Genomic DNA, 12,589 nt, shown 5'->3' on the forward strand with positions numbered 1-12,589 from the left:
GCTTTCAGAAAACACTTGGGAAAATGCCAGAGATTTCTATCCTAATAAGGCATAAGATTTTATCAGAGGAAGATTGGCCTGCAGAAAGTAGAGAAGGGTTAACCCTCTGGACCTTGAATGAGGTGGTTGCTGAATCAGCCTTCTGTGTAAATAATGAGCAATCACCCATTTGATGTCTGAATAATTTCAGCATGTTAACAATCAGCCTCCTGGTGTTGTTGAATATGTGTCTGACAGTCTCATACACCATCATCCCCATAACACAATCTGCAAACGCTTTTCTGGTGCATCAGAGAGTGATTTTGTGAGGAACTGTAAGGGCACACGTTAAAAATAAAATAGAAAGTTACTCCTCTCTCTTTTCCTGTGGTTTGGAAGAGATGTGTCTTTACAGGATAAGATCATTTTTGGACTAGCTTTTTTAATAAAGAAAAAAAAGAGGGTTAAATGCTGTTTTCTTTTTAAATATAGGACCTTAAATGCTGTTAATAAAGATTATCTTCTTGGTAAATGTCTGCTTCTGTCTGGTCAAACCAGTTTGCATTGTACTTGGAGGAGCTCCACATTGAGCAGTCCCAGTTTTAAATGATTAGAAGAAAATGGAGCACTATTTAATGGAGGGAGATAAATAAGTTACAACTTCTGAATCTCACAGAGAAAAATGTTCATTCTTATTTACTACTTGACTGGCCTCAAATCTCTAGAAAGAACAGGACACTGTGAATAATGGTGCTTGCGTGAGCATTCTGTCCCCTGTGGTGGTGTCGAGCCTTTGAAAATGGAATTGTTGTTATTTATCCAAATTGAAAATGTATTTTCTTTTTAAATACAGGACCTTAAATTTAAATTATGTTTTGCCTGCCAACTTGGACTGGAGTCTCTTATGGTATTATGGTTGTAGTGTGTGATAAATGATTTCCAAGTCCTTTAGTATCACGTTTTTAATTCAGCATGCCATGGGATGAAGACTTCTGAGCTTTGACAATGAAGGAAAGCCTTCACTAATTTTAAGTCTTTTAGGCAAGGTAAGTATTAGGAACATAACTTCTAAAATGTGCAAGTGTGTGTTTACTAAATTTGCACTGTGAATGGTCTTCACAAAGAACAAGGAAAAAATTTAAGAAGTTCAATTACTGTTTATAATCAACATTTTCTAAAATTCAGCTTAACTTTCAAACTCAGAATTGAGACTAAGGGTATGTTACAAGGTTTTTTTTATATTTAGATAGATGGTATGTGGTGGGCCAACAGGGCTTGCTGTTCATTACCAAATAGTGATTAAAACATAAGACTGGGCTTCTCTGGTGGTCCAGTGGTTAAGAATTCACCCTGCACTGCAGGGCACATGGGTTTGATCCCTGGTCTAGGAAGATCCCACATGCCAAGGAGCAGCTAAGCCCATGTGCCACAGCCACTGAGCCTGGACTCTGGAGCTCGTGCTTCCCAAGAAGAGAAGCGGCCGCAGTGGGAAGCCTGCACACCTTAACTAGAGAAAGCCCACACGCAGGACAAAGACTCAGCACAGCCAAAGCTAAAAAAAATCTTAAAAAAAGTGAGATGTTTGGTCTTTAGTTAACATTAAATATTTGACAATCCAAAAAGAAGAGGGGGAAAAAATGGAAGGGAAATAGAAAAGCAACATAAGAACGAAAGGAAGAAATGAAAAAAGGGGTAGGGTGAGGAGAGAGAGAAAGAGAAAAAAGAAAGGAAGGAAATTGCTTTTCCTCTAACGTGGTCTTGACAGTTTCTATTCCCACCGGTCAGGTGTGTGTGACTCTGAGTTGCTTCAAGTCCTTCCTGACACTTGGCATGGTCAGATTTTAACTAGAGCCTTTCTATCACATGTGTGGGGGTATATTTGTGGTTTCCTTAAAATGCAGCCTTTCATGGGACTTTCCTCGCCATCCAGTGGTCAGGACTCAGTGTGCAGGGACTTGGGTTCCATCCCTGGTCAGGGCACTAAGATTTCTCAAGCTGTGAGCCATGGCCAAAGAAAAATTAAATAAAGAAAATTCAAAACCACTAGCCTTTCATCTTCCACTCGTCGATGTTCATCATACTCATCCCCACCTCCACATTTGTCTGGGGCAGATCCTCCTCTCCTCTCCTCCTGACTGCCCAGCCATCTCTGGCTCCTGCCATCTCCTCTGCATCCGGCTTACTGCGATGGAGAAACCACGGCAGCCCCCAGGTCCAACGTGGTCCCTTTCCCACTCAGACACCTCCGGTGGGCCCTGAACGACGGGACTTTTGTCCTTTGGCTGGTGCATGGTGTCCTCTTCATATGCTCCTCTCCTGTGTTATCCTAGCCCCTCCCTACTCCCCCTTTCTCACTTTATTTCCACCAACTTTGGACTAAATTTGGTCCCAGAAGCTTCTTTGCCTTTCACTCCTCTGGCCTCTATGGGTATGGGCTTGGCCCAGACTATTTCTCCCTGAAAAAAAAAAAAAAAAAAAATGCTATATTCTCTGAGCAGATTGAGGGCCCTCTGTTCTTCTTCATTTCTCATAACGCAAACATTGCCTTGTATTTTCCTTCTGCACCAGACCTGCGGTATGGGGTTCACACGAGACCCCAGATCTGCTGGGGTTAAAACTGCATTGTGGGACTTCCCTGGTGGCACAGTGGATAGCAATCCACCTGCCAGTACAGGAGACATGGGTTCGATCCCTGGTCCGGGAAGCTTCCACATGCTGCAGAACAGCTAAGCCCATGTGCCCAACTCCTGAGCCCCTGCTTTATAGACTGAGAGCCCCAGCTCCTGAGCCCCTGCTTTATAGACTGAGAGCCCCAGCTCCTGAGCCCCTGCTTTATAGACTGAGAGCCCCAGCTCCTGAGCCCCTGCTTTATAGACTGAGAGCTCCTGAGCCCCTGCTTTATAGACTGAGAGCCCCAGCCTTTATAGACTGAGAGCCCCAGCTCCTGAGCCCCTGCTTTATAGACTGAGAGCCCCAGCTCCTGAGCCCCTGCTTTATAGACTGAGAGCCCCAGCTCCTGAGCCCCTGCTTTTACTAGACTGAGCCCCTGCTTTATAGACTGAGAGCCCCAGCTCCTGAGCCCCTGCTTTATAGACTGAGAGCCCCAGCTCCTGAGCCCCTGCTTTAGCCTGAGCCCCTGCTTTATAGACTGAGAGCCCCAGCTCCTGAGCCCCTGCTTTATAGACTGAGAGCCCCAGCTCCTGAGCCCCTGCTTTATAGACTGAGAGCCCCAGCTCCTGAGCCCCTGCTTTATAGACTGAGAGCCCCAGCTCCTGAGCCCCTGCTTTATAGACTGAGAGCCCCAGCTCCTGAGCCCCTGCTTTATAGACTGAGAGCCCCAGCTCCTGAGCCCCTGCTTTATAGACTGAGAGCCCCAGCTCCTGAGCCCAAGTGCGGCAACTCCTGAAGCCCTAGTGCCTAGAGCCCGTGCTCTGAAGCAAGAGAAGCCTCCACAGTGAGAAGCCTGAGCACCACGAGGAACAGCAGCCCACACGTGCTGCAACTAGAGAAAGCCCATGCAAAGCATCAAAGACCCAGCGCACCCAAAATAATAAACTCATAAAATTACTTTAAAAACTGTACTGTGCCTTTTACGTGTGTATTCAGTTGCTGAGTCATGCCTGACTCTTTACAGCCCCATGGACTGTAGCCCACCAGGCTCCTCTATCCATGGGATTTCCCAGGCAAGAATTGTGGGGTGGGATGCCATTTTCTACTCTAGGACGTCTTCCCCACCTGGGATCAATTGCTTGTCTTGCATTTCCTGCACTGGCTGGCAGATTCTTTACCACTGAGCCACCTGGGAAGCCTGTGCCTTTTAACCCCCTTGTCTAATTCAGTGCTTGAGAGATGTACTGAGTCACCTCATCTTGGTTTTTCTCCCTGGGGATACATCGATACAGTGTCTGCCACCCATTAAACTCCTTCATTCAGTGTGCAAGAACTGTCATCAAATCTCAAAAGCGCTCTCAGCAACGTGTGCTGCCTCTAATCCCCCAACAAAGATGGCAACAAAAGAAAGTGTGAGACCCTCTGTCCTAGGAACAGAACAGCTGCCTGCGGGGAGCTCTCCATGGTCCTGGGAGTCTCCTTGTGCACTGGGGGTCTGACTCAAGACACGCAGCGATTACTGCCCGCCTTCTTTCCTCTTCACAGCATCTTGACTTCACTTTCCTCACCATCCAGACTCCCCTGTCCACTTCTGTATTCTTTTCTTGTTTAACGAAAATATAAAAGAACACATAAAACCACAAAGTAAAATATAGCCACCCAGCATGAGTATTAATACTTGAAAAATAGATGTGATGTATTTGCTTTAGATGTTTAAAACAAAGAAGAAAAAGTACCCATTCTGGAACACTGAAGTCTTCTCGATTCCCGGCTGAGTTCCAGTCTCTCTTGTCTTTGAAGATCAGACATCTTGCTCACAGTCAAGGACTTCTGGGTGTCCAATCCGTGTTTATACTTCTATTGCCCACTGTTCTCCACAGATACACTGCTCTGTGTTTCCCTCTCAACTTGAAACTCCGTATCACTCTCTGGTGGTTGTTTTCCCCTTGCTTCCTCCCTTCAGCAGAAAGCTAACCCCGGCTTCCTGTCTAGTCTGAGTTCCCCTAGTTTCAAATGTACAATCAAATGTGGGGCCTCCTACATGGTGCTGTGTTGCCCTGTTCTTGGTCTTCAGTTATATTTTCTAGGACAACCTTGATGTAACCTTCTACCTCTTCTATCAAATTCTCATTTTCTGAGTTACTAGATTCACTGTTCTCCAATAATTTCATTTTCACATATTGTCTTGTGAGTGTAATAATATATTTTTTAAGCTTGAGATGTAAGGGACATACAATGAACTGCATATACTTAGAGTGTATAATTTGATGCATCCAGCTGTGGACTCTTCACACAATCAACCCCAAAGATTCCCTTATGCCCTTTTGTAAGACTCCATCCCCTGCCTGCATTCGCAGGCAAATGTCTATCTGCACACATTGAAGTTGGCACTCATTAACTGGCTTCTTTCAGCAAGCAAAATGATTCTGAGATATATTCATGCTGTTGTGGAGATTCATACTGTATTCCTTTTTAGTACAGGGTAGTATTCCATTGTATGGCCACACAACAATATGTCTAAACCATTCATCTGTTGGTGGACAATTGTATTGTTTCTAGTTTTTGGTATTATAAATAAAACTGCTGTGAACATTCATGTAAAAGTTTTTGTATAGATATTTATTTATTTTTTTTATTTCTTGAGTAAATGCCTAGGAGTGAACTGTTTGAATCATGCATGAAGCATATGTTTAACTTTTTAACAAGCTGTCACAGTGCTTCCCAAGGTGGTTAGATCGTCCCCCATTCCCACTAGCAGTTTGTGAGGGTTCCTGGGCCTCCGCCTGCTTGCCAAGCTTTGGTTGGTCATCCTTTTTAATTTCAGATATTCCAAGAGGTGGGTAGTGGTATCTCATTGCGGCTTGACTGGTGTTTTCCTAGTGACGGAAGAGGGTAAGCATCTTTGCATGTGCGTTTTGCCATTTGTACATATTCTTTGGGGAAGTGGCCATTCGAACCTTCTGCCCATTAAAAAATATTTAAAATATTATTGAGATTTGAGAGGTCTTGACATATCTGGATATAAAACGTCCATCGGATGTGGTTTGTCAGCCTCCATCAGCCACCCACCCCTTCACGGCGCTGAGTAACATTTCAGTGCACGATAACCGTCCCACACATGTCCACTCATCTATGCACGCTGAGTTGCCCAGATGTCACAATTAAAAAAAAACAAAACCAAATAAAAAACATTTCCCTTTTGTTTCTGCAATGAGGTTTTCTCCAGAGCTGTTTGCTTTTCATGACAGGGACTTTTCTAAGTATCTGGTGATTCTTGGTCATCAGTTCACACCTTTAAAAAAGGACCAGAAAAGCAGAGCAGGAGCTGTCACTAACGGGCAATACCACCCCGTGCAGGTTCCCACGCAGCCCGAGGCAGAAGGTGACAACCACCACGCTACATGCGATGGTTCCTGAAGACCCAAACGTGGAGGCCTTTTTTCCTAGCATGCAAGCATCTATTTGCTCTCGCTCTCCCTGGAGAGGCCTCCCAGCCCTGCCCCCACCATGCTTCTCCCCTGGGGATGGGCATAGAGCTGATTTCTGGGCTTTGCGTCCTCTTTACGAGGAGCGGGGGGAGCAGGCACTGTTACCCATTCTATGCAGTTGGCCCTCCACCCTCCCATCAGCTCTGGCATTTAGGGACGACCACCATCACAGCCCCAGGTGGCACAAGTGGTAAAGAACACGCCTGCCAAGGCAGGAGATGTGGGAGAAGTGGTCTCGATCCCTAGGTCAGAAAGATCCCTTGGAGGTGGGCATGGCAACCCACTCCAGTGTTCTTGCCTGGAGAATCCCCATGGATAGAGGAGCCTGGTGGGTTACCGTCCACGGGGTCTCAAAGAGTCAGACACGACTGAAGTGACTGAGCACGCATGCATATCACAGCACCTCTACTCGATTCTACCTGTCTCCACTCCCACACGTGCTGTGGATATGCTGCAATGACTCAATCTCATTCTCCTGACGGGGCCAACCCCAATCCTTAAACTCCTTCACAGGGACTGTAATGGGGGTCAAAATGCGGCAGAGCAAAGTAAAAGCATATGTTCAGCTTATCATATTTAACTGGGAACTTCTAAGTGTACTCCTAAAAATATAAAACCATTCCTTGGACGCTTAGTGCTCAGTCGTGCCCAGCTTTCTGTGACCCTTTGGATTGTACCCCGCCAGGCTCCTTTGTCCATGGAACTTTCTAGGCAAGAATATCAGAGTGGGTTGCCATTTCCTCCTCCAGGGGATCTTCTTGACCCAGGGATCGAACCTGAATCTCCTGTGTCTCCTGCAATGCATGTGGATTCTCTACCTGCTGAGACACCAGGGAAGCCCCAAACCATTCCTAAGGATGCTTAAAAAAAAAAAAAAAAAGAACTCTCCTTTCCAGATCACTATAGAAAGTAAACAAAAGCTGAAAACAAGCAATAAAAGCATAAAATATGATAAAAGAACATTTCAGTGTAAAAGAACATTTCAGTTAGTAAAAGAATTTGAGCTTTAAGTGGCAAAGTCCATTTGTTAGGTTGGTAAAGGTAACTGAAACAAAAGATTTTTAAAACTTGGAATGAGGAGACAGGCAAAGAAATGCCAGATGAACTTATCAACAAAAAGAGCTTTGTGGCCATCTTTTTATCAGAGCAGAGTTAAGGCACGGAGAAGGCAATGGCAACCCACTCCAGTACTCTTGCCTGGAAAATCCCATGGATGGAGGAGCCTGGTAGGTTGCAGTCTATGGGGTTACGAAGAGTCGGACATGACTGAGCGATTTCACTTTCACTGTTCACTTTCATGCATTGAAGAAGGAAATGGCAGCCCACTCCAGTGTTCTTGCCTGGAGAATCCCAGGGATGGGGGAGCCTGGTGGGCTGCCGTCTATGGGGTCGCACAGAGTCGGACACGACTGAAGCGACTTAGCAGCAGCAGCAGCAGAGTTAAGGCAAAAAGCATGAAGCAGGTAGATTATCTTATACTGATAGCAGGTACAGATTATAGAGTGGAAAACTATGAAAAACAACAGCATCAAAACATAGAGCAAGAACTGTTTGAAGTAAAATGAAAACGTGATCTGGAAGAAAAGGTTGCAGAGAATGCTAACAGTATAAATACTGTATCTGAATTAACCACAGAGCAAATGGCACCAATGTTTAAAATGATGTTGTATTTTATAAAAAAAGGTTTGAGGCTACAAAGGAAAACTCAGATTCCTCAAAGGAGAAATTGCATGGATAATAATCTCCAGTACACCCACACATGGGAAAAGAACAAAAAAAAAGTTTAAATAAAATTCCCCCAAACGGTTGAAAAGTAAAAGCACCACTGCAAGCAAAAAGACTGGTTTTCCAAAAGCATTTAGATCAGGGCTTCTGTGATAGTCCAGTGGTGAAGAATCTGCCTTGCAAAGCGGGGGGACACTGGGTTCGATCCTGGCCCGGGAAGACTCCACATGCGTGCCTCACGGCTCCTGAGGCCGGAGCTCCGTGCTCCCAAACAAGAGAGGCCGCCGTAATGAGAAGCCTGAACACAGAAGCTCGGGAAAGACCGCATGCTGCAACCAGAGACCCAGCACAACCAAGAATAGATAAATACATAAAAAGCTAGAGTAAAACAGACAAAAAAAGATAAGCATTGAGAGCAACCAGTGAAGAGCTGCAAGATCAGAATGTCCACGTGAACCTAGTCTTAGCCTGTCATCTCCTCTACACCGGCTGGGAAATCCTTGTCTTCCTTTCTCATCTGTGCGAAGTGAATTTGAAAATCTAACTGGAGTTATACAGAGTGAAGTAAGCCAGAAAGAAAAACACCAATACAGTATACTAACGCATATATATGGAATTTAGAAAGATGGTAATGATGACCCTGTGTATGAGACAGCAAAAGAGACACTGATGTATGGAACAGTCTTTTGGACTCTGTGGGAGAGGGAGAGGGTGGGATGATTTGAGAGAATGGCATTGAAACATGTATATCGTATATGAAATGAGTCGCCAGTCCAGGTTCGATGCACGATTCTGGATGCTTGGGGCTGGTGCACTGGGACGACCCAGAGGGATGGTACAGAGAGGCAGGTGGGAGGGGGGTTCAGGATGGGGAGCACGTGTACACCCGTGGTGGATTCATGTTGATGTATGGCAAAACCAATACAATATTGTAAAGTTAAAAAATACAATAAAATAAATATATTAAAAAAAAAAGAAAATCTTAGTAAACAGAAAATGAACAGAAACAGCAAAGACATGATCCCAATGGCTAAAGCAGAAAACAGAACGATAACCACACAAGAAAATAAAAGTGATCAAAATAATAATTCTGAGTTAGGAGTTCCTGTTAAGATTATGCAAAAATCATAGCAATCACCTCTATGATTTAATCCTCCTCTTGAATTTCTTGCTAATATAAGCAGCAGACAACACCAGTACCAACAGCTTCAAATACTGCAAAACAAGAGCTAACTAGCTAACTAGCTAACTAGGTATCTGAGAATGGTATGTTGCGAAGCTGGAGAACCTGAGATTAATGACAACAAAAAGCTGGAATTCTTAAAATACTCTTAGCAGCATGGTTGGATGAGATTGAGCAAACTCCAGGAGACAGTGAAGGACAGGGAAGTTTGCAGTGCTGCCGTCTTACGGAGTCACCAAGAGTCCAGCATGACTTAGTAACTAAACTAAAAAGCATGGCTGGATGTGACAAATACAGAAGCATCAGTGTGTGGGCGTGTATGCTCAGTCACGTTCAACTCTCTGTGACCCCACAGACTATATAGCTCGCCTGGCTCCTCAGTCCATGAGCTTCTCTAGACATGAATACTGGAGTGGGTAGCCATTCCTTTCTCCACGGCATCTTCCCGATCCAGGGACTGAAGCTGAGTCTCCTGTGTCTCCTGCATTAGCAGGTGGATTCTTTATTACTGTGAATACCTTTCATTCATCCTGGTTCTAAAATGTATTTGGGGACATAGTCTCATTCACAAGAAAGAATAAAATATCTAAAAATAACCCTAGCAGAAATGCATAAAATTTATATAAATAATGTTACACAGCTCTATCACGAGACAAAAAATATTGGGCACTCTGAAATGTAAGGGCTTACCTGGTGGCTCAGACTGTCAAGAATCTGCCTGCAATGCAGGAGACTGGAGTTCGATTCCTGGGTCGGGAAGATCCCCTGGAGAAGGAAATGGCAACCCACTCTAGTATTCTTGCCTGGAGAATCCCATGGACGGAGGAGCGTGGCAGGCTACAGTCCATAGTGTCACAAAGAGTCGGACACGACCGAGCGACTAACACACACACACACACGTGAAATGCTAATATGAGTGGGAAGGAGACTGCAGGGCTGAAACTCACGTTTACCGTCTGAACTTCTAGTGTGAAGAATTGTCCACACAGAAGAGTAACAAAATGACTGAGCCTTCAATGTAATTTTATTAATCTCCTTTATTTTTATATTGAACACAATAACGAACTGTCATAACGTGCTACGTTAGTGTCTAGCAATTGGAAGACAGGCAGACGAGGCAGACTGAGATCTCTTCCTGTGTCAGACACAGTGCGTGCCAGTGAGGCAGGGACTGCGCGTCAGATCCCCACTGAACTCCAAATTCTGGATCACAAAAAAGGAGCACCAACAGACGCAGAATCCCCAGCGGGCCTCTCTGACTCCCAGACAAGCCTCTTCTTGGCCAGGTACGCCTTCCAGGACCCAGGGCCCAAATCAGTTAAGGCTTGCTCAGATTTCTGAGTTTTCCAGACGACACTCTAAATATTTACTGTTTCATAGTTTCAAGTTGTTATTCAGTCAGAAAAAGGTTCAAAGTTTATTTGATCATAAAGTTTCCCTGCAGGAACATTCCAGTTTTAGTTAAAATGAAGCACAGAGTTTATCTGATCATAAAAGTTCCCTGCAAAAGCATTCCAGTTTTAGTTAAAATGAAGGACAACCACATCAGGAAAAGCTTTTCGAAAACCCTAAGAGACTGTAACAAACCGCTAATACCAAGAATACAGTTTCTACATGAAAACTCATGCGGAGGGAGCCCCTGCTTGGGAAGGTGAACCAGGAGAAGGGGAGAGGGGGGCTGATCCGATGGGGTGCCCAGGGGCCCAGAGAGCAGGGGCCAGAGGGCGTGCTCCCTGCCAGGAGGCGGCAGCTGAAGAATGCATAAGACACCATATCGTGCGTCTTGGAGTCCCCCCGTCACTCAGCATGGTCAGCAATCATAAGCGAACAGGAACTCTTTCCACTCACCCCTGTTCCAGTTCCCAGCTCTGCAAATGCAGAAGCAACAGAGGAGAGGAGGGGGTCTTCACCGTGTTCATTACATTTTCACGGCAGAGACTCAACAGCCTTCCAAAGGGGAGGCTCCTTTGACATATCTGGCAATACTTAGTCAATGTTATTACTGCCATTGATCTCTGTAGAGTTAGGAGCATCGAGAATAAGAAATTCTGCTTCAAGTTGCAGGTGTGCAATCTTGAAAAGTACTTAAAAAAAAAAAGTGCCTGAAAAAATTCTAGTTCTCCCTCAAAGGAGGAAGGAAAGCCATCCCAGGCCAGCAGCGCCTGGTGAAGGACATGATGGGAGGGCTGGCTGGGGCACCTTCATGCCCTCAGCCCAGGGCCACCAGAAGTCCTCCTGCGGGGGATACAGCGGCCTGTTCCTGAAGAATGCCCCTGGCCCCCTGCCTCCCAGTGAGGTCACGTGGTGGACCAGGCTGGAGCAGGTGCCAGAGGCCTTTGGTAGCAGCCTCCACTGGGCCTCTCCAGGCCCAACTTCTCTGCCCGCCCAGCACCCAATTGTGAGAGGCTGTGGGTACACCGTGGGTACCCAGAACTGTCTGATCTGGCGGGATGAGGGACATGAAGATAGAACATACCTCTGGTGGGGGGGAGGCGGATGTCACCTTTGACCTTAAACTCATGCTGTAGAGGTTGTGTAAGGGCTACAGAAATGTTTCAGTTCATGGAAAGTGAAAGTGAAAAGTGAAAGTATCAGTCGCTCAGTCGCGTCCGACTCTCTGCGACCTGATGGACTGTAGCCTTCCAGGCTCCTCTGTCCATGGGATTCCCCAGCCAAGAATATTGGAGTGGGTTGCCATGCCCTTGGCCAGGAGATGTTCCCAACCCACGGACGGAACCCAGGTCTCCTGCACTGCAGGCGGATTCTTTCCCATTTGAGCCACCAAGCCCCACTCCATGGAAGCAGACCCCAAATCAGAGGAGTTCAGATTCCTGACCTGGTTGGTGGCCAGCGTCATACTTTAGTCTGTGATTTCAGTTTGATTAGACTGTTATTAGGCAGCTTACACATTTGCTAGGGGAAAAAAGTCCTAGAGCAAATCTTAAAACAGTGAAGTACCAGAAAAATCACAGAGACATCAGTTCATTGACATGGTCCCGAGAGAAACATCATCGAAAAGCTTCAAGTCAAAGAGAATTCCACTGACGACAAACTTAAACCAAAAATGGAATCATGATTTTTCTGAATTTTGGATAATCTTCAAATTTCTCATGGTACCACCTGAAACGAGACAAAAAAACACGTTAAAAAAGTTACTTTTCTCACTAAAACGTTTGACAGATGCTAACAAAATGGACAATAGTCTCCTCATAAAGGGATCCTGACCTTTTCAAAAGTACTAATAAAACAGTAGAAATGAACACAGCATTGATAAAGAAACAGACTCCAATCAAAAAAGAGTAATAAAAATTCTGGCATCTCAGGTACACAGCTTGACTTTGTCAGTATCATGAATATCTATCCACATCTGATGGTACAGCATGATTCGAGCAGACGTGACACCTATAATTCACCTTTATACTGGCAAGGAAAGTTATAGGCATGTGATAAACACACGGATCAGGATACTGGAGGGCTACCTTAGCAGACCATAGAAGCAGACAGACTGGGGACGGGGGAACCGAGCAGGTGTGTCCTGACTATGGTTTGGTGACTCTGAGAGTTTTCTCCAGTCCTCGGAGGAGAACTAGGGCCCAGGGTCTGT

At 45.3% G+C, this 12,589-nt stretch overlaps 1 protein-coding gene across 1 annotated transcript in view; it reads right to left on the bottom strand.

Annotated features, from left to right (window-relative positions):
* Positions 1-10,004: 10,004 nt before the first annotated feature.
* SRD5A1 (steroid 5 alpha-reductase 1) overlaps positions 10,005-12,589 on the bottom strand; it is a 37,490-nt gene continuing 34,905 nt past the window's right edge. Inside the window, exon 5 of the mRNA XM_070357746.1 lies at positions 10,005-12,105. Within this exon, the coding sequence (XP_070213847.1) occupies positions 12,039-12,105 (67 nt within the window). The 3' untranslated portion in view covers positions 10,005-12,038. The remainder of the gene's footprint in view (positions 12,106-12,589) is intronic.

This window comes from Bos mutus, chromosome 20 (assembly GCF_027580195.1).
Source record: "Bos mutus isolate GX-2022 chromosome 20, NWIPB_WYAK_1.1, whole genome shotgun sequence".
In the NCBI taxonomy this organism is placed as follows: Eukaryota; Metazoa; Chordata; class Mammalia; order Artiodactyla; family Bovidae; genus Bos; species Bos mutus.